Source organism: Syngnathoides biaculeatus, chromosome 7 (genome assembly GCF_019802595.1).
Source record: "Syngnathoides biaculeatus isolate LvHL_M chromosome 7, ASM1980259v1, whole genome shotgun sequence".
In the NCBI taxonomy this organism is placed as follows: Eukaryota; Metazoa; Chordata; class Actinopteri; order Syngnathiformes; family Syngnathidae; genus Syngnathoides; species Syngnathoides biaculeatus.
In genome coordinates, this window is record NC_084646.1 from 23205534 (window position 1) to 23227200 (window position 21667).

Here is a 21667-nt window from a genome sequence, read left to right on the forward strand (position 1 = left end):
ATTTCTATACCTAGTAAAATATATCAAAGCAGCAGCTATTGGTCGGTGTGAGGAACTCCTTTGTCCAATTCTTAACTGTTTAAATATCCTTCAGCCATGAGTGAGGACACAGATAGAAAAGAGAGAAAACAATGATAAAAGCAAATAAATTAAAACTTTTCACCCGATGAATATGTCTGTCGTTTTGGAATTCTCCTGAACCAGAAGAGAACATAAAAAACAAAAGCAAAACACCCAACGTTCCTCTAGGATTAGATGTTTGTTCTATGATTAATCCATCCCACAGTTCCAAACTGAAACAAAATCATCGTTCACCAGGGATCGAACACGTGCGCAGAGAGACACTTGTCTTTGGGCCATATTCTCCCGTTGGTGCGTAAGTCAGTATTTTATGCGGCGGGCTTGCGTGGTTTCAAAGTACACGGATTCTGCGATAATAACTTCTGACACACCCACCGCACGCACGTGGCTAATTTGCGCATAAGGGCTTGAGAGGTGTTACTCATTGAAGTCCGATGGAGGGTAGAATTCTCGGAATGTGGACTTTTCCTGAGACATGTGAATGCCATTGAAATCCATCTGGGAAGTAGAGTATGTGAAAACTGACTGTGAAATTAAGACCCGGCTATCCGGAAGTTGGTGTCTGTCTTCAGTGTGAACAGGCTACTTTAAAAGGGCACATGTGTGGTATTGTCTAATCTCTATCAAATACATATTGTACAATATATGTAGTTTAGTCCGCGTATGGAAGGCCATCAATATTAAAGCAAATGAACTAGTTGTAGATCAGCAACCATTACAGCCCCATACACATTGGCATGTCACTTGACCAAATACAAACACATCGTTATCTAAGGGGGATGTCCAAGTGGAACATGCTGTTCATAAGAAACACTGATAGCTTTGATGCAGAGCTGATAAAAAAAAAAAAAACGCATGTATTGGATGAACTAATATTTGATATATATGTAAAAGAAATCTGTCAAGACACCATCAAGACGGCTGCACTACGGCGTTGATAGCAGACAAATCCCAAGCTGCCTTGCAGCATGTTTAAAACGAAAGTGCCATTCGCAGCTCGTTCATGAAAATTAATTCATTAATATGACATTATGTCGATGTTTGGCTCTTGATCAATGTAATGTTCTAGAGACACACTACGGCCATAGGACAGTTGGTGAATACTATAAGGGCCAGGTGTCTGTCAGCTTGCCATGTCAACCGCCGGGTCACCACCAGCCGACGGAAGCTCGGAGCACAGGAGTGAATCAAAACGTACAATATGATGTTTCTCCTTTTTGGGGGAATAGAGAACACCCTCACTTGAGGGTGACTCCACCCATAGTGTGCATGTGGCTAGATGGTGTCCAAATGATTGAATTAAGTGGATGGCAAATGGGGTAGACAGACAAGTGCGGAGCTGCGCACCTTTTCTAACTTAAGCGCACGGGAAAATATGGCCCGTTCTATATAGGCCACATATCCAAAGGCCACTATCTGAGTAGAAAGACCGAGTCAGGAGAATAAACATAAATGCAAAGAAACACCCAGTGGAAAGGAGAGTCTTTGAAGAGGTCGAGCATAAAAGCAGCCTTGTGGTTGTCTAAGGTTCCTCGTGTTCACAGTTCTTTTGTTTTTATCCTCCGTTTCCACCACAATGTGTCCTGGAAACGAGGTGACAGCGAGAAACAAAAGGATGATACCAGAAAGACCCATGTGCTGTTTGCATCCCTTGCTAGCCTGTGTTTGGCAGTCGTGAGGAAGAAAAAGTAAAAGTCCTGAGATCTGTGTGTGTTGAGAAGGTCTTCTCCAAGAATAAGAATAGGATTCTGACAGGGCTGGAGGAGAAAAGAAGGAAGGTTGTGGTTGGGCCAGTTCAACAAGTTCTTTCAGGGTAACAGGAAATGTTAGGAAGGGCTGGATCGGGGCAACGATAAGATTCGTCCATTTTTCTTGCCTCCGTTCATGTGTGTGTAGGGGACATGTTCCTCATAGTTCCCCCTGAGGGCCACAGAAGGCCCGCTTTCCCTGCCTAAGCTCTCTTCTCTCTGGGAGTATGATGATGGGTCCAAGGGGATGCTCTCCATGTTGTCCAGGTCCAAGTCAAACTCCTCTGTCTCAGGGGCCTTGTTCTCCTCGCTGTAGAAGAAGGAGACCTCCTGGAAAGATGGGTGCAGGTCTTCCCGCAGCATCTCGATGATCTCGTGGAACATCGGCCGCATTTTGGGATTGTACTGCCAGCACATCTGCATTAAGCTGTGCCTAAATGTTTGAAATGGAAAAGTCAGAATCACCTGACAGAAACATTCTTAAGTAGATGGGTATAAGTGTAAAGTTATTTATGTGGTTAAAACTAGGAATACAGAATCACCTAGCAGCTACAGAATATTTTTAGACTCTAGTATTCTGCCTATGATCCCATCGATTAATTGAGTAAACTTAATCTTGCATTATTAAACAAAACAATGTGCATGTGAAGTTTAGGTTTAATTTTCATCCACTTGGGTTTGCCATCGTCACATTCCACCGTAGTATCTGTGACTGTAATCTGTGTATGGCTTTCACAGACAGGGGCCTGGCCTGGTGAGTGCGATGGGTGTCAGGGAGTGTAGAGTTGGCTGGGTATTGACTGGCAACCCGGTTAGATGGTCTGCGTGTTGAGTGACTTGGCGCGAGTTGTAGCCACTGGCAGCGTTGATATGAACATGCTTAGTACTTGCTTGTTTTCTTACAGTTTGTTATGAAAGCGATTGAAAGTGCACCGCTGCCTTTATTTATTCTTGACCACTTAAGGAGGGCATTACTATATTCTATCTAGAGATGTTGAATTAAAGAAAAGTGTTAGCGATCACAGATGTGCTGTTGTGGTACCATTGCACAATGCAACGTTGTACATCTTTCTAGTTATGTGTGAAATGCGGCAAAACTTTGTGCATTGTCATTTATGTTTGTTTGTCCCTGTTACACTTCACACAGATTTTGCTTCTACTTCTTTCTGTATTTGAATTATTTGAGTTAATCGTTCCTGCCCTAATCAAAGCTCACGGAAAATTCCAAAACGCTTGTTTGTAACCCTAGGTGAGCAGAACTGTCGGAGTATCTTCGAATAACTCACATTCTCTCAGGACAGTTGTCCGGGCGGTCCAGGTATCCGCCGTCCATGACAAATTTGAGAACCTGCTCATTGGACAAACCCTGGTAAGGCTGCTCTGCTAGTGTGCTGATCTCCCAAAGCACAACGCCAAATGACCTACAAGACCAAGAAAATGTCAAAATGCATTGATAACAGGATCAGACTTAGCGCTGTGGGGTTCCATGGTCCTGACAGGCTGGTTGCCTACCAGCAGTCAGAGTGGGCAGTGAAGACTCCGTCCTTGAGAGACTCCGGAGCCATCCACCTGACAGGAAGCAGGCCTTTCCCTCCTTTACGATAGTAGTCAGTCTCGTAGATGTCTCGCGTCATACCAAAGTCTAGGAAGAGGGGAGAAATCAATAGAGAGTACAGTGAGCTATTAGCTAACACCCGAATTACAAATGCAAACAAAGTATCTCATCAGCCCTCCTCCAGTTCCACATTAAAGATATTTAAGACCTTTTTAAGGATGCAGTGATGTTTCTGATATCTGTCCATGCATTTGTGATATGACTTGAAGGGTTGCTGATGCGCTGGACCCCTTTGCAGGTGGCTTTGGTCAAGAGGAGGGGTGCACCTTGAACTGGTTGGCAGCCAATTGCATGACATATTGACAACCATTCATATGCTCTCTTATGGACAATTTAGTCTTCAATCAAGCTAACATGCAAGGTTTTGGAAAGTGGACAATGATTGCCTAAAACAACCAAAGCAAGGACAGGGGGACTACGCAAACTCCACACTGAGAGCTTGAACAGCAGTTCGAATCTAGGACCTCTCGACAGTGAGTCATGTCCTGACTACTACTAGACTGTTTACTTAAGGTCTACCGACATCCCTATATACATTTTAAAATTGATATTGTTATGAAAATTACATATAATATTATTTACTTCAATGTCCATACGAAAAAAAAAATGAGCGGAGAGGGTGTCATTCATGCGCAAAGTTGTGGAACTCTCACTCGACATCCCAGTGGCAGCCATATTGCCTGCAACATCATTTACAGATGTCACACTGGGACAGTTGTCATTGAGAAGACGCTGTGCCACCTGCTATGGGAGACGAACAACAGAAGATTTTCGGATTTTTCCGACGCCCCTTCTGACACGGAAGTTCTTTTTGAAGAAGAGAACATCTCACAATCGAGTGAAGTGACTGGGGCAATATTTCCCTATCGTTTTGAGCCATATTTAGATGATAACTAACTTCCAACCAACAGCAGAGCCCCTGACAGTATGTATGACCGTATCTAGCGTACTCAGGAGGACCCATGCTGGGCAAAGTAACTTCTTCAGGGGTGCCCATACACTGTTGGGCTGTGGGGGGGAGATCTCCCTTATCCTCCTGCACGCGGCCAAACCACCTCCCCGCCCGATCCACCTCCGTGGCGGCAATGAACAATAGCGGCACATTTAGCACCGCTGACTTACACACTTTATTAAGTTATTATGACGCGGGTCTTTTGTTACGTTCTGAGAGAAGTGTTATGTCGTCCCCCCGAATTATTATTTTTTTTAATAGCTCTATACACACCTACCTGTCATTTAGAACCCACAAAGTTCTTGTCCTTCGCACCAGTGCAATCCATTTTTCACAACGAACTGGGTCTTTTGGAAAGGTGTCAAGAGTGAATCCATCCTCCCGAGTGTTCGAGAAAAAATCCAACGATTCAACGAGACGGCGTTTTGGCTAACACGCAGGAAAAATCGGCTACTTTTCCGCCGGTAAAACTGTTATAAACACAAAATCCCGCCAGTGTGGGCGTCTGTAAAAAAACGTCACTTCCTGCTTCTTCTCCAAAACGAATGCCTCGAGAGGATTTTCATGGTGGGAGATACAAAAATCCATATACGATAACATCATTACGTGTGTTGAGCAAACGGATGGGTCCATTCCGGCTGCCTTTTTTTTTTTAAATTAAAAACATACTAAAAATCATACTTTACGTGTCGGTAGACCTTTACAGCTTTAAGTATTATTAAGCCATACCACCTAAATCTACCTTATCTAATTTTCACCAGAAGAAAACATTCTTGTCAGCTGGTTAGAAATCAATTGAAGAGTTTTGGACCTTGAACAGAAGATCTAATAATGAAGTGTAATTTGTAAGGAGGACCAAGAATTTTTGAAGGTCTGCAGACATCCTGATAAATGTTCAACAAACGAATCAGTTACCAGTAATGATGTCAATTATGTCTTTGATGACTATGAGAAAAAGTATTCTGTAGGTACCTGTATTTACATTTTTTTTCCAAATACTGTTACAAACATAACACCTAATCATTGGGAAGACTGAATTGTCTTGGTTTGACAATCTCGAATTTTGTTTTACCGTGTGTACTCAATGAAGTGTCATTACATATGACTAAAGAGAAAGTTGATACAACCAGTCAAAGACAAAAAGCCTGCATTTGTACCTCCAATCTTGACAGTGAAGTCTTCTGCCACCATGCAGTTCCTGGCTGCCAGGTCCCTGTGCACAAACTTTTTGGCGTTGAGGTAGGCCATACCGTCTGCGATTTCCGCAGCCATCTGGATCATCTCCTTCAATGTAGGTGGGGGACGGCCAGTTGGGTTGTTCTAAAACAGAAATCACACACACACACACACACACACAACACACACACACACACACACACACACACACACACACACACACACACATAGAGGAAGAAGAATTTGTGTGTAAATGGTGGGGGCGGACAATGTGTGTATAGGCCATTAATTTCGAGGCAGCGCCCACCTCAGAGTCCGGCCTGAGGCTTCGCAGGTAGCTTTTCAGATCACCATGTGTCATTAGCTCCATTACAACTAGGGTGGGCTGACCCTTGGACACCACACCTAAGAGGCGTACCTATGAAAACAGGACAAATGATAAAAATCCGGTATTGGAACTGCATGACTGTCGCATCTTTTTCTATTATGCAGACATGTGATTCGACTGAATGAAAAAAGTCTGAAAAATACCCGGGGGCCTCGGGGCTGCAAGCATGATCAAAGGATGATCACCAATTTTAACGTGCAAGTTTTATAAATAGTATTATGAATTAAATATATCAGAGATAAATAAATGTTATTCTGCTTCAAAATGTACACAATATGATCATTAATTATTTAGGCGCATACCTTTACCCCAAAAAATTAAAAAAAAAAATTCAACTAAGTAAACTACTAAATTGAATTCAGATTTGCATATTGGCATGGAAGCATGCTTTCATAGCGTGTATATCGTATCCATTCAAAAACATTTTAATTTCTTGTTTTTGTAAATGATTGAAACGCATGAATTTGACAATTCTTAACGTCAAGTAAATAATAAAGACATTTTTACAAGTAATCGTAAAAGTAAAAGATTTCTCGTTCCATCCAATCCCATCGGAACTTATTTTTGACTTTGTCTTTCCTCTTGAGCATCGCCATCGTGTTGACTTGAAAATTGCCCCATGAACTGCCTCATATATAACAAGTGTTTTCATTGGTCAGGAGGAACACATTCGACCAATCAACTGACACGTACCTAATCTTCCACCTCGTTTCCAGAAATCGGACTGGAAAATGAACGTGTGGATTCTGGCACAAGTTACGGTCGGAATATTGCAGAAATACAGAGAATATATTTTTTTTTAATCAATGCAACGGAATTCCGCCTATAAACGGGAAAATCACATGTCTGATTATGACTCTTGGGTGTGATAATCTGAGTAAACATGATTAAAGTTCTAAAACAATGTTGGGAAATATGGTAAGGCAGTGAAACGGCAAGGACAAAAAGTTTTGTTTTCGGAGTCAAACTGTGAGTCATTATGGTAGCGTTAACAGAACATGCAAGTCATAAATGTTTAGAGTAATGAGTGCTTATGCTGCTTGAAGGGACTCAAACTATTGCGACTTACCACATGGTGACAGCTGAAGGCCTTCATGACAGAGGCCTCATTGAGGAATTCGATCCTCTCTCGCAGGCTGGCTGATTCGTTGACTGTCTTGATGGCCACGCGGGTGTCTGGGTCACCTTTAACGATGTCCTTGGCGTTTCCTTCGTACACCATGCCGAAGGAGCCTTGACCCAACTCCCCGAGCACTGTGATCTTCTCCCGCGGCACCTCCCACTCGTCAGGAACATAAACTATAAAAATTGTGGAGTTGAGTGGAACAGTAAAATCATCACCATAAGAGATATATGCTCCTTCTCCTCAAAGTTTCTTATGATGCTTCTTACCATCATTGGCACTGAGGTACTCTGGATTTGAGGAAGCAATGAGAGGTCCAGTTGGGCCCTCTGTTTGCCTTTAACAGATCAAAATACAGCAATATGACACTCTGAACATTTTTTAAAGATCTTTTAACCGTGAAACTTGTGCGCTGGCGCAAAATGTGGGAAAACACTATCTGAATGAACGGCATGTCCCATAGGCTTAAATCGATTGCATGTCAATGCCAACATCGTACTTACTTTTTCTTGAAGACCACAAAGACTGCACCTCCCACGATCAACAGAAGAATGAAGCAGATGACCGGGCCAATCACAACCCCAATTATACCAGGATCCTCTGGAATCCACATACAAGTCTTTGATCAGGTCACAGTTACAAGTCCAGCCAAAGGAAGGAAGGTTTATTCTCGGCATTACGTGATTAGGATGATTTTGGGGGCCAGTGAGTGTGTTTAAAAATAAAACAATAACTGATCACTGATCCGATCACAAGATGGCGTAATCTGTCTATTTAAATGATTTGCTTATTTACTGTATATACTTGATAACTGCATATTGAGTATCTTCAAAGGTGATCCATTATTGCTCTTATCGCCATGGTAACAAGTGTATCCTGTCACGTTTTAGTTGACAGTTTTAGTTATTTTCATGTTAAAGTATGTAACCTCGACACGGATGATATAAAATCCAGCCTTACTGTTGGGCATAAAGAAGTAGGTGGTTTCTGTGAATGAGCCATTTCCCGCCAAGGAGGTGGCACGGACCCTCACACTGTAGTTCCCAGGGTGTACGAGCGACAGCTTCGTCCCGCCAGACTTGAGATAGGCAGGCCGAGAAACACAAGCTGTGTGGACCTTGAACAGCCCAAAAATAAAAGTCAAGAATTTAAATATGTTCTGATGTGTGGTAATTTTTCATGTGTGCAAATTGCCTATATTTTAGATTGAATTTAATCATGTCTGATCAATATATTTAAAAAATGTAAACTATTCAAAGAACAACTTTGCTATAAATGTGAATAGTATTCTAGTTTGTCTCAGCTGCAGTGGAGATGGCTGTCCATTACTGGACCTGCATTCTATATAGCCTTCCTTTTTGCTCCTGCCACTATGGTAACAGAGAAGCTACTGCTTTTTGTGTTCCAGCAGTGGCATGAATAGCAATGCAAGTAGAATTCACACATCTCCAACACACAAACAACTCACACAAATATGCAAACATACAAAGCTGAGGTTGCACCACTGGGGTTTCAGCAACAAATATTTCCCTGTTTGCCTCAGTATGGAGGATTTTCTAGCTGCTCTTACAGTCCCAGTACCAGATGGTATTATAGCACAAAGAGTGTAGCTATTAGACAGGGCTGGTGGTACTGACCTCAGTCTCCCCAACCTTCCTGTAGAACACTTCATATAAGATGATGAGACCATTTGGAGAGACAGGTGCCTTCCACTTAATGAACACTGATGCAGGCTCACCGTTCATTAACTCATAGGTCACCTGGCTCGGGATGTCATCTGCTTTCTCTGTAGGTATTCAGATCATGAGAGGAAAAAAAAAGAAGAGAGATGATCTTACTTTTTTACTTTGGAACCTGGAGTGCTGATCAGTTCAAATCAATGTCTATGACTGTAATACAACAGATCATTGTATTTAAACATCTCACCTTCTGGCATAGTTCTAGCACTGATGTAAGTGGCCATGCTGCACCCCTTTAGGTCTGTGGGATGGTTGCAGGCCATGATCTCGATCTTATAACTGGTAAAGTGTTGCAGGTTGGAGATGACAGTTGACTCCTTTGAGAAGACCTTCAGTTCAACCTGTGTGTGTGTGGTGTGCGGGGCAGAATACAAAGACGGCCATTATTACAAATGCACATCTCTCCTGCAAAACCAGAATGATTATGTCTAACAAGACCTGTCCTGACCAGTCAGGATGGAAAACACAACGATATCACAATCAACAGTCTATTGAATAAATAAAATGGTGTTTGAGACCTTGACTCCCTCTTCATCCTCATCTTTTGGCATGGCTTTGGTAGAACTGTTGGGAATGCTGGGGGCTGTGGGAAAATGGAAAGGCAATTCGGTGGCGTTAGCGACACCCACTGAACGTCGCCGACGTGCAGGTCTGGAAAAAGAACACATGATGAATTTAGCAAAACCTTAGAAAGAAAAACAGATGGAAAACTGCCTGAGGCTACAGATAAGTGACAAAAAAGGTTGAGAGAATATGTCATTGGGTAGACACCCTTAGTTTGAAAAGTTTAGAATACAAGTGCTTATTGGATCAGGCTGTGGATTCAGATGTGAATGTATTAATTGCAAATGAAGATGGAATTCTCCTCAAGGGTAGGTCACTGTCTGAAATCTAGTGTTGCCCCATTTATATGGTGGGGTTACTTTCTCTACATCACTGCGAATAACAAAAATCTAAAAATAATAGATGCAGTATTAAAACATACTGGTTGCACTATCAGCATGCATGACAGCATGTGTTTTAGCATGAATGTAAGTTATCAAATGATGGCCCTGACAAGCCAGTGAAGACCAATTACATTTCACATTTGTAAGCAGAAGAAGCTTACATTGCCCTACACAGTGCCGGTGTCGGGAGGTCATTACTGACAATGTTGGACACACTCGTGGTATCACATCAAAACTAAAACGATCACACCACAGCAAACAGAATGAGATAACTAGCAAATAATAAAACAAATAAAATAATGACTCAAGAAATAATTGACACAAAACATCCACTTTAAACACTATTAACATGCTCCCAGCATCCTTTGTGACATCCTGGTGTGGCATTCAGGCCCTCCATAGTGCCACAAAGCATGCTGGGAGCATGTAAATGAGTTTAAAGTGTATGTTTTATGTCAATTACTTCAATAGTCATTTTTTCATTTCTTTTACTATTTGCTAGTTATGCTAATCAATTTGCTGTGGTGTGATAATTTTAGTGTCGATGTGACAACAAAAACATGTACAACATCCTTAGTGTGTAGGGCAATCTAAACTTCTGCTTACAGATATGGAATGCTACTGTTCATTACTCCCTCATGAGCCCCATCATAAGGTAGCTTACATAAATGCTAAAACACTACCTGGTATGCATGCTAACAGTGTAACCAGTGTCTTCAAGTGTAATTTGTTGGACAAGTCACACAACAACATTTGCAAATGTTGGGACTCAATGTGCACATAAGGTGCACCACATTGTCAGGTGCCACGTCTAAATGTGGCACCTCGTCTATTTGGAAGAGGGTTTAAGATCTTTACGACTGTGAAAATATAGTAAATAAAAAAAAAAAAAAACTTGGAGGGCAAAATTCGCGAATATGCAGGGCTGCGAACGGTGAATCACAAATGGGCAAGGGCAGACTGTACAATATCAACTGCTGTCACGGACCACCATCGAACTACCTCCACTAGATGGTATTCATGAGTCAACGTCCACTTCCTGAAATGACAATTAACTACTGAACCCCTTCAACACAAAAGACCTTTTCATAATGGTAGACGAAGTCTCTTACAGGAATATCACGTCTATTAAATCCTTAATGACTCTATTTCTCTTGCCAAGAGCTCAAAGGTGCATGGTTGAGTTAAAAGCTGCTCAGGTGGGAGAAAAATGTCCTACATGTCCTTGCGTGATGGAAAAGACAAACACGAAGAGGTCTTTGAGCACATGACTCTGACCTATTACAGCATGCTCGCTATGTCCTACTGAGGTGTGTGTGAGTTTCACTGTGTTTATGTCCGAATGGCTGTCTGCATGACTGCACCCCTGACTGGCGTGAAAGATAATGGCCACAGTAATCACTCCTGTAGGGAAGCCGTAACAGATTAGGTGCAATGGGGCCTCCAAAATCAGCACCTCCCACTCTGTGCCCACCCACTGTCCTGCCCGGAACAAAAACAAGTCCACATAAATGAGACACACAAACATTGAATGATGGGGAAAACTTGGCACGGAGTTGGAGTAGACAAACATAGACAAAAGACGGGTGATCTTGTCTGGCTGGTTAAAGGTGCCTCTGATCGTTTGCCATGCAACGGAAAAAAAACAATAACAGAGCCACTATCTTCCCTCCATCTTAATGTCAATTTAAAAATACTTGCAACATATTTGCTGTAATGGTATTTTGACTTTCAAACGGTCATTGTGACAAGAAAACAAAACAACCACTGTTGACATGACATTTCCAAAAGGTACCTGCTCTCAAAGACTTCATTGTGTAGGTAGTTCTCAAAAGTCTTGCGGTACTCAATCTCCTCCTGCTCTTTCTTTAGCTGAACATCCGTCTTAGGGCAGGCGCAGCACTTGCCCCCTATGTTGGGCTCGTCTGTGTGGTTCCACTTCTGCTCATCATCGCTATCCAGGTGGGTTGGGGTCCGGGATGGCAGTTTCATCCCTGTCAAAGGACCAAAGATATTTACAAGTGTGACAAAAAATTTAATTTGTCTGCAAACAGCACACACAGTTGGATACCGACCTTGTAGACAGTAGTCGAACTTGTAGAGGTCGCTGTCCTCAGGTTGTTTGCGGCAGACGACCCGGTAATGGGTGATGTTGCCATTGGGATTGGTGGGAGGCTTCCACTTGAGGATGATTTGAGAGGAAGAGTTGGAGGAGGAGATGGGATCGAGGGGCACCGAGGGCTCTGAGGAATATCAAGGTTGAAAAACGTTTGGGCACAACATTCTAGAAATGTCTGTCATTATTGATTTTTTTCCCTCTGCTATTGCTGTACAAAGGTAACCTGCAGAGTTAAAGCAATGATTTGAATGAGTCAGTCCTTTGTTTGCACATTTGTGTCCATGTGTCTGCAAATGACGATAGTGGCATGCCTGCCAAGTGTTTCGCACTGTTCTACTGATCAGCAGTTGGCTGTGGTAACAGCTCAAGACACATTGGCTAGTAAAATGTAGCAAGAAAAATCCCTACTACAAGCAGACCTTTAAACTATCTTAATGATATATGATAGATTTCATAATGTATGAGTAAGGATGCACACGATGATGCTTTTCGGTGAAGCGTGTACAAACGATGTTAAAGGTAAGAGTGATATACCCGGAAGGTAAAGAGAGTCAAAAAGTTCAAAATTAAAAATTTACTTAACTTACTTACTTGTAATCCCTGAGGTTTAAATTCAACTTTTGCATCAAGGAACACTTATCAAATTCAAATTTACATGTGGCTCTGAAGCAGTGTAACTCACTAGAGGCATCCGTGCGGACATAGATGATCTCGCTCTTGGCCCCTTGAACCTGATGCTCGTCAGACGCAGACAGTTGGGTTTTGACCATAATGGCGTACTGGGTCCATGGCTTCAGCGGCCAGATCAAATGGCCGGGCTCGAACTGCTCCTTGTTGTCAGTAGCCCGGGCTGGTGGGTCGACGTCGGCGATCACCCAGCTGTTAGAACCACATGCATCTTGCCCATCAAACTCTGTCACATTCTTGTAGGGCCTAGAGGACACCAAAAATAGGAGAGTAATCAACTGTGATGATGGAATCATATGTAGATTTCAGGTTAACACAAAAACAACAAACTTGTTTGGAGGGTCAGACTTCCTCCATGACCAATAAAAAATTAATTGTGTCAGGTACTTACGCTTCTTTGTAGAGAACCATAAATCCCAGTAAGTCTCTGAAATCTAACGGCCAAAAAGGCTCCCACTTCACTAAAATCTTGTTTGATGCTGTCTTGATGAACGTGAATTTCAGCAACTTGGTTTCACCTTGGGGATGAAGCAGGTGATCAGTACGTATCTTTGATTTTTTTTTGTTGTAAAGAGCTGACATTCGTTACGTGTGTCTATGGCATTGTTCTGCATGAATCTACACAAATATAGAGAGCCTAATCAACTAGAGGCAAACAACGACCGACTAAATCATTTACAACCAAAATAATCCGAATAACATGCTCAACTAAAAATGGAACTACCGTGTGGCTCTATTGACAATATTCCGCTGGAATAATAACAAATAAATCATAAAATGTCAGATGAAATAAAAACAATGTAAGTGAAGTCATATGACAGAGACAAAAAAAATAGTTTTTATAATGATAATGGAGATGTAGTAAAACTGAACATAGATAAAGAAATGTATTTACAACATTTACTAATCTGATGTCACGCACACAGCGCAGCAATCACATCAACTTACAAGAGGCTTGGTCCCCGTTGGTGCGCCCTGCAATGTCATTCTTTTGGTTGCGCTCTTTAGTGCCCGTCACCTCCTCCATTTTGCGGATTTCAGACATGCACAGTTTGGAGTTATAGTGAAAGAAGGTGCGACCGCGGTGGATGGTCAGGTTGTGTTTGGACCAGTCCCACAACTCACGAAGATTCTGGTTGTCCAGTGCATAAAAGGCATAGATGCTGAAAGAGATGGAGAGCCAGATTAAACACAGTGGAAGAGGAAGAGAATAAGGGAAGAGAGGAAGAAGACTTACTCTCCCTCAAGATGCTCTCCCTTGATGGTGCGCAGTTTACGCAAGAAGGAGAGGGATACGAGGGCATAGGCTCTCCGAACCGTCAGGTATCCTGTTATTTCCTCAATCTGACCTAAACTGGCCTCCAGCTCATTCGCTATGTTATCTGCATTAAAAAAGACAGCCTAGTCAGCCACTATGGTAGAAAATACATTGTTTGTAAACTCAACAGATATTTAGATTTAGGAAGTTGTGATGAAGGGTAAGCGCTGCAAGATAAGAGTGAATAAGCGAGAGAAGGCAGCAATGATGAAGAAGATCTGAGCATCACAGGAGGCCCAGCAGGAGGTCATGCAAGTGTACTCACTCCCGCCTCGAATCTTGATGATCATGTTGCCGTGGAGAACCGTGCAGCCTCTCAAAGCCTGGGCCGAGGTAACCGAGTCGATGGTTTTATTCCCCACACAAAGTTTGGGACAAAGTCCTGCGCACGGTGAGCACGTCAACCTGCAGAGCGAAAGGACCATCGATAAAATATCAGCATCCTAATAGGAGGGGTGATGGCAGCATTTGCTGACACGATTATGATCAATGGGGTTCAACACAGGAAAACAAGGACACTTTACTCGAAAAAGGGATTATGCTGTGTTCGATATGTTTCAGACCTGAGACATGCCTGAAGTCATACAAACGCAATCTTGAATGTTTTGGAATTTGCAGGCGAAATGGCAATGTCAGTTACATAAAGAATATACCGTGACATTGTAGCTGCACAACATTATAAATTGACAATGAATTCAACAAGAGAAATTTGACCTCGTAAATGGACAACAACAATCAGTCTCTTCATTCCTTTAGGGTGTTTGGATGTTTATTACAATAGAGTAACTTTCTTTTTTGTTTTGTTTTTTGCTCTTCTTATTCTGCATTGAGTAATTACCAGACAAAACTAGTACAATAGAGATTAGATACAGTTGACCCTCTAAAGTCGCACAATTCAGCATTCAAACAAATTATAAGACATTGGCTCAGTAATGTCATTATATTGCATGCACTTTGCTTTTTCTTTGGCTTTTAGCAACATTTTTGTCACACTTATTCGAAAAGGAGGACAACCCTCAATAGCCAGTGTTGCAAGAAATGTGGCAAATGTTTGGCAGGGGAACAAAATATTTCCAATTCCATTACTTCCTATGAGAAAAACTGTTGAAATACTTAATAATCAGAGGTTGAGCAACAGTGTTGTACCTCAGAGGTTTCAATCTATCCATTCACAACTTTTTACTTTTGAAACAAATTAATGTGCATAGTGGTGGTGAAGTTAACTCTACTGCTGTTTTGGAAAGGAGTCTAATGATTTTCAACATGACTGGATTAAGAAGAAGTATTGTGCCCAAAACAGACAAAAATCTAGCTGCTTTTTGAACATTGAAAGCAAAAATAGAAGCCACAAATGATCAAGTGGGCAGACTGATTGGACATGGAATGCGAGATGAACGAATGGAATGAAGCAGGAATGTGTTGTGATGTGCTGTTATGCGTTGGTTGGGAGCAACGTGACACAGCACTTCCAACAAAACAAGGCCTTGAGTGTTCGACAAATTAAAATCCCCTTTAACATTGCCTATAAAGATAATTTTCAGTGTCAATTGTTCTAAATAAGCAAAAAAGTGTGGCAGGTAATCGACCCAAAGTTTTTTTTGCCTAAATAGAAAGTATTGGAGCTGCAATGTCGACACATGCGTAAAAAAGGTAATCTGCAATGTTGTAACAGGGATGTGAAGTTTAATACCGGAGACTGACGTTGTGATACCGAATTATCTGATTGTAGAATGCTGTGTTATTGGCAATTAATTATCAAGTAGCCATATCCAGTCGGTCTACTTTGTTTTATCACCTGCTTTCATTTTGTTTAAATACATAACAATAACATTATTACATTTAAAAAGATTGTTTTTAACAAAAAATATAACTTTGCTGCTAAATCCCCAATTTAAATCAAAAGAGATAAACTTAAACATCCCCTTCCATCATTTTTTTCTTTTTATTTCTAATTATCTTCAATGCCCTCTTAATGCGTTTGCAAAGTATTGTAATCTGAGCCACATTGACATGGCTCCTCCCATTTCGGTGCTCTTCAGTGGAACGCCGACGGTGCCCTGTGAGTGGCCAAGGGCAGGGTGTCCTTCAAGTCACTTCAGATGGTTCTTTTGATTTTTTTTTTTTTTAATCTTCGTGGTGCTACTCCTGATTCCAGCCTCTTCACATTCAAAGTGGCCAGCGGGACGCTCGTCCCTTATTACGATCATTGTATCATTGTGAAGTACAATTCCCCAAGTGTTGGATTGTTGGCCCACTAATAAGGAATGTGATATGAAAGGTTTCATTCGTGAAATATTTAAAAGAGAGGGGGCTATTTTGAGATGATCGTCCTTTTTCATTGATTCAAACATGCCGTGATGATCGTTGCTGGTGACAATGAATGCAAGCTTTGCTGTTTCATCCATTGTAACATCATAAATTATAAATACAGTTAAGCATTGTTGTAAAACACATTTATACTTATTGACTATTTGTATGGCTAAGAGTCACTCGCTTAAAACCCGGAAATGTTATGTTGCCGTTCAGCTGAATCGAGTTGGTGGGTAGCAACCACAAAGTGGGCAGGTACTTGAATATTAATTGACCAAAATACGACACGACAACAGTGATTTCAAATTCACCTTTTTGCAAGCCCGTATATTAGCTTCTGCATTCAATCAACAAACCGCATAGATGGCAAACTTAAATCTTGTCACAGACCCATTTTGATCCATGTTATGCATAAAAAAAAAAATTTTGATCGAAGGGAACCTAACTGTGCATGTGAATTTATCCTCCAAAGTATAATACATGGGCCACATACAGTATAACCTGCTCTGTTCTTTAATCCTGCTCACAGAGCATTCAGATTTTTATTCATGTGAAGCACATTTGCTTCAGCTATGACTGTTTTTAATAACATGCTCTACAAATAAAACTCTGAGTTTTTTTTCCCTAAAATTGGTTAATTTAAATTAGCATTTACAAATTTTGTATTTATTTGTGATAATGCATATCATTAAAATATAGCACTAAATTATTGTTTTATTGTTAAAAATAACTTTTACATACATATTTTTACATTTTTTTAGTTAGCCTCTGAATGACATGGTCCCTATGTCCATTTAAAAAAAATGATAATCTGTGGTCTTTGACCATACAGGCTTGCCAACCCCTGCTTGAATCCATCAAACTAAAAAAGAAATAGAATACAAAAAATGCACTTAGAACAACTACTAAACAATATACTAAATAATTGAAGGATAGTGCATGTATTGATTCTGTCTGACGACACTGCATGGGGCTGCTTTGTTTTATTTCCACTATCTAGGAAACACAAGGGATGCTCCTCATCCTTTGCTCATACTTTAAGACACACACATGGAGAGGCAACCAAAAGTGAGACACCATCTGTCGTTCCCAACAGACATTCTACATCTTCCCTCTGAGATGTTTGAGCAGCGTTCTCTCACTGCAGACATGTGTTTCTGCACGTAATCACATACAAGTGCATGCACTAGGGAAGGCGGTCTCCATAGTGCCGCCTTTCAGGAAATCCATTCACAAAAAGATGGCCTCGTCTCACGAGCGGCGCAGGCATACGCACAACCACATGGAGGAAAATGCTTCTTCACAAACTCTCAACATATAAATACAATCCTGCTCTTTATTTCCATCTGGGGCACTGACAGCTTTGCCTCAAAAGGTCTGTCTCAGAAGTAAACGAAAAAGCTGTACAGTATTAGAGAGGTTTAACTTCACTAATGGCCATTGTTCTTACAAATGAAAAAAGTGAGAAGAGAATGCAAAATTCTTTGACCATTCAACTCCCTGTGCACCCACGAACACCTGGGGCTTGTGATGGAAGCTATGTGAGAAGTGGAGTTGTGGAATTTTACATCCCTGAGTGTGTCAAGTGGCTCATGCCTAAATATATCAATGTTTCCACTTTATGACTTATTTGTAAGTGGAAACACTATGTTATAATCTCTACGAAACAACAGTAGAAGGCAAATCTCTGTGGTATTTTGTGTCTTCTTCTTCTCCCCGTCTTCCACATGAAAATTGTATATTCAGCTCCTTCAAAAGTAACGCTCTAGTTGCAGTGTAGAAAGGGAGAACGTTTTGGCCCGTTGTAGTGAAAAACACAGACACACAGGCAGACAGCAGGCTGAGACTGGAGCGCAGCTCTTAAAGGGCCAGTGTTTATCTGTTCAGTTGAACCCGGTGACTTGGGCAATGATGTCTGGTAGAACCATTTGGCAGAGTGGATGCAGGTCTGGCAGGACCAGAGGCCTCAAAGCCCGGTTACTATTCAAAAACTATCTAACACTCTATTAATATTACAGGGGTGAAAAGACACGAGAAAGAGAAGTTAGCAATTCAAGCAGTAGTAAGAACCACAGTGTCCAAAAAAAAAAAAAAAATCCCCCAAACTAATATTCGAGTGTGTTTCAGCGTTATGCCAGGCAGAGACAATCTGACTGCCGCAAGCTGTTTAAACATTTTACATTACATTTGTGTTTGATTTCATTCAAACTTGTGTGACAACGACAGTGTGAACTGAGTCATAAAATTTGACGTGCATCAGTAGTGTGCAGTGTTTTAACTTCACGCATGGGTTTGGTGTTTCATTTGTACAGAAATATTGTACAGAAATGTAATAATTTTTCTTCAACATTTAAAAAAAATTAATTCTTCACAAAAATTGTATTTTTATTTGGTTACTACTATTTTCCACACACTATGATTCCAAATGTAATTTCTTGTTTTAAAAAAACATATCCAGCACATAATAAGAATTAAAAACAAGGGTAATTAAAAGCAGGGGTAATTGACACCTCCGTGGATATTGCGCAATCCACGTCACTGACCAATCAGAGGCCAGAGATATGCATAAACCACGCCCCTTTTTGTTCCCGCCATTTTCTCAGACAACATTGCATGGTCCAGTATAGGTTTTGTTAGCGTTTTATCGCGTATTTGGGTTATTTAACAAAAAATATGGTTAAGAGGCGTAGTCACGGACTTTGTAATAGTGACGACAGGTATCCTGAAAGGCTAGTTGGTGGAGTTCCATTCGTACCCTTTCCAAAACCGAAGACCCAGTACGAAAAATGCCTTCGATGGATCAAACTTTGTGGAAGACCGCATCATCAACTAAATGCATCTAATATCAACCGGAACAGATATGTTAGATTTTCAGTACATGTCTCATATAAATGAATTCGAAGTTTTTCGCTAGCATAACATTGCTACGTGTCAACGATTGACACACTTATTCTTTGTTGAGAGATATTTAGTGATGATCCGACTGCACAAACGTGTCGCTTTGTTGCCGGCTCGCAGCCGAAGCTTAACCAGACTGTTTGCACGAAGATATGCCCTATATTTGATTTTCAATACACGTCTCGTGTAAATGAATGAGACGTTCATCGCTAGCATAACATTGCTACGTGTGAACGATTGACACACTTCTTCTTTGTTGAGCCATATTTAGCGATGATCGGACTGCACAAATGTGTCGCTTTCTTGCCAGCTCGCAGCCGAAGCTTAACCAGACTGTGTTTGCACGAAGCTATGCCCTATATTTGATTTTTAATACACGTCTCGTATGAATGAATGAGACGTTCTTCGCTAGCATAACATTGCTACGCGTGAACGATTGACACACTTATTCTTTGTGGAGCCATATTTAGCGATGATCGGACTGCACAAACGTGTCGCTTTCTTGCCGGCTCGCGGCCGAAGCTTAACCAGACTGTGTTTGCACAAAGATATGCCCGATATTTAATTTTTAATACACGTCTCGTATAAATGAATGAGACGTTCTTCGCTAGCATAACATTGCTACGTGTGAATGATTGAATGAAATCAGAAGCATGGCGTCTCTCTCAGTTAACAATGTACTGTATTTAGAATCTATAATATATCGTTGATTTGAATGAAATCAGAAGCATGGCGTCTGTCTCAGTTAAGAATGTATTGTATTGTATTTGCCATTTTTACTAATTGTTTGTCTTACGTCAGCGCACGTGGCGTGACGTCACTTCAAGAGGCGTGGTTAAGTGCCCTGTACAGAGGGGTCAATTGTGTGTGCGCGCGTGTGTGTGTGTGTGTATGTACATACGTACACACACACACACACACACACACACACACACCACACACACACACACTCACAGATCTAGACCCTTTAATTAAACTAACATTCATGTTTTTGTAATATGGAAACCAGAATATTTGTAGAAAACGAGCACAAACATGGGGAGAACATGGAAATTCCACATCCTAACAACTGCGAGGTGTGTGTGGTAACCACTCAGTCGGCGTGCCATAAAAACACATTGCTTGTTCGGCCATAATGGTTTTATGATCCCAAAGGTACTAACGTAGAGCATACTTACAGTATAATGAAATATTATGATTCCATTTGTGGAATAAAAGAGAAACTAATGTATGGCAATGCCATTAATACCGTCAATCCTCCCCGTCTCACATAATTTTTTGAGGATGGAAAAGAGCCTTTATAATATTGCATTTGTACTGTACTTTATAAAAACACAAGATGATAAAATAGACTAGACTGTGCTATTCCTGGAGAAATTGCGTGTAAATTCTGAAATGCTGATTGAAATCATGTACTTGAATGAGGTGTGAACACAAAGAAGTTGAAACAGTACAAATCCTCAAGCAGCACTGCATCAAAAACCAACATCAATGGAAGGATATCACCGCATGGGCTCAGGAACACTTCAGAAAAGCAAAGTACATAAATAGAGTTTGGCGCTACATCCGTAAGTGCAACTTCAAACTGTATTATACAAAGCAAAAACCATTTTTCAACAGGACCCAGAAAAGCCACCAGCTTCTCTACTTCTCTACCCAGTCCTTTTAATTCCCTCTTCCATCAGTCCTACCTCTCCGCACACCACTAATGTCTCCGCACCAACAAAAATTGCTCTTCTTCCCACTAAAGACACTCATCTTGGCTTGACACTTGCTACATGTCAGATTTTCCAAGCCACTAGGGGACAACAAGAGGACTTTTACCCAACATGTTTTAGTCTTCCTGTCCAAACCTGTGTGAATGTTTTGGAACAATCCTTTTGCTTTTTGCAACTGTTGTCGATTCTAAATAAAAAATCCATTGATGTGCCCTCTATGGTCTGTAATTCGTGCAGAAACTAATGTCAGGCCTTCTTAAAGGTGCAACTAGTATCTTTCCCCACTTTTACCCAGGCAATGTACAGTACAATGTACTTCATCTGCATTAGTTATGCTGCCTACAGAAAGCCATAAACTCAAATTAAATTCAAAATTAAAAAACCTATCAGTCCTTAATACATTTGCTTCACAGGAAATATTTACGCTTAAGTTACCCAAGTGAACAGGTTCCAAGCCACTGAGTAATCTTATAACCCTCTGTTGACCAATGTTGCATTGTTGCACATGGTACATTAGGGCCCCTTTTCCAGTTGACTTGACATTTACCATTATTGACTAGTGTAGTACAATTTCAGATAACCTGGAACACCGCTTGTTGTTTAACAGAGGGTTAAACAGGAAATTAATCAGTTATTGGTAGCAAAATAACATTACAATGCAAGCCAGCTTCCAAAACAAGCAATGCTTGGCAAACCACTGAAAATGTTAACACTAGGTAATTAACATTTACTTGGTAATTGAGATAATTCTGACAATTTTAGTGGGTGTGGTTGATTTTTGTCATGGAGTTTTTGGTGAACATGAAAGAACTGACAACACTGGAGCCCTCATGTCAAAAGAATGAAAA

At 41.0% G+C, this 21667-nt stretch overlaps 1 protein-coding gene across 1 annotated transcript in view; it reads right to left on the reverse strand.

Annotated features, from left to right (window-relative positions):
- Positions 1-1316: 1316 nt before the first annotated feature.
- Positions 1317-21667, reverse strand: part of insrb (insulin receptor b) — a 116211-nt gene continuing 95860 nt past the window's right edge. Inside the window, exons 5-23 of the mRNA XM_061826283.1 lie at positions 14159-14298; positions 13813-13957; positions 13524-13738; positions 12967-13093; positions 12571-12821; positions 11845-12012; positions 11565-11763; positions 9341-9473; positions 9010-9163; positions 8721-8869; positions 8044-8200; positions 7587-7683; positions 7353-7420; positions 7030-7259; positions 5880-5990; positions 5554-5716; positions 3342-3471; positions 3116-3250; positions 1317-2262 (exon numbers count right to left, since the gene is read on the reverse strand). Of these exons, the coding sequence (XP_061682267.1) occupies positions 1908-2262; positions 3116-3250; positions 3342-3471; positions 5554-5716; positions 5880-5990; positions 7030-7259; positions 7353-7420; positions 7587-7683; positions 8044-8200; positions 8721-8869; positions 9010-9163; positions 9341-9473; positions 11565-11763; positions 11845-12012; positions 12571-12821; positions 12967-13093; positions 13524-13738; positions 13813-13957; positions 14159-14298 (3127 nt within the window). The 3' untranslated portion in view covers positions 1317-1907. The remainder of the gene's footprint in view (positions 2263-3115; positions 3251-3341; positions 3472-5553; positions 5717-5879; positions 5991-7029; positions 7260-7352; positions 7421-7586; positions 7684-8043; positions 8201-8720; positions 8870-9009; positions 9164-9340; positions 9474-11564; positions 11764-11844; positions 12013-12570; positions 12822-12966; positions 13094-13523; positions 13739-13812; positions 13958-14158; positions 14299-21667) is intronic.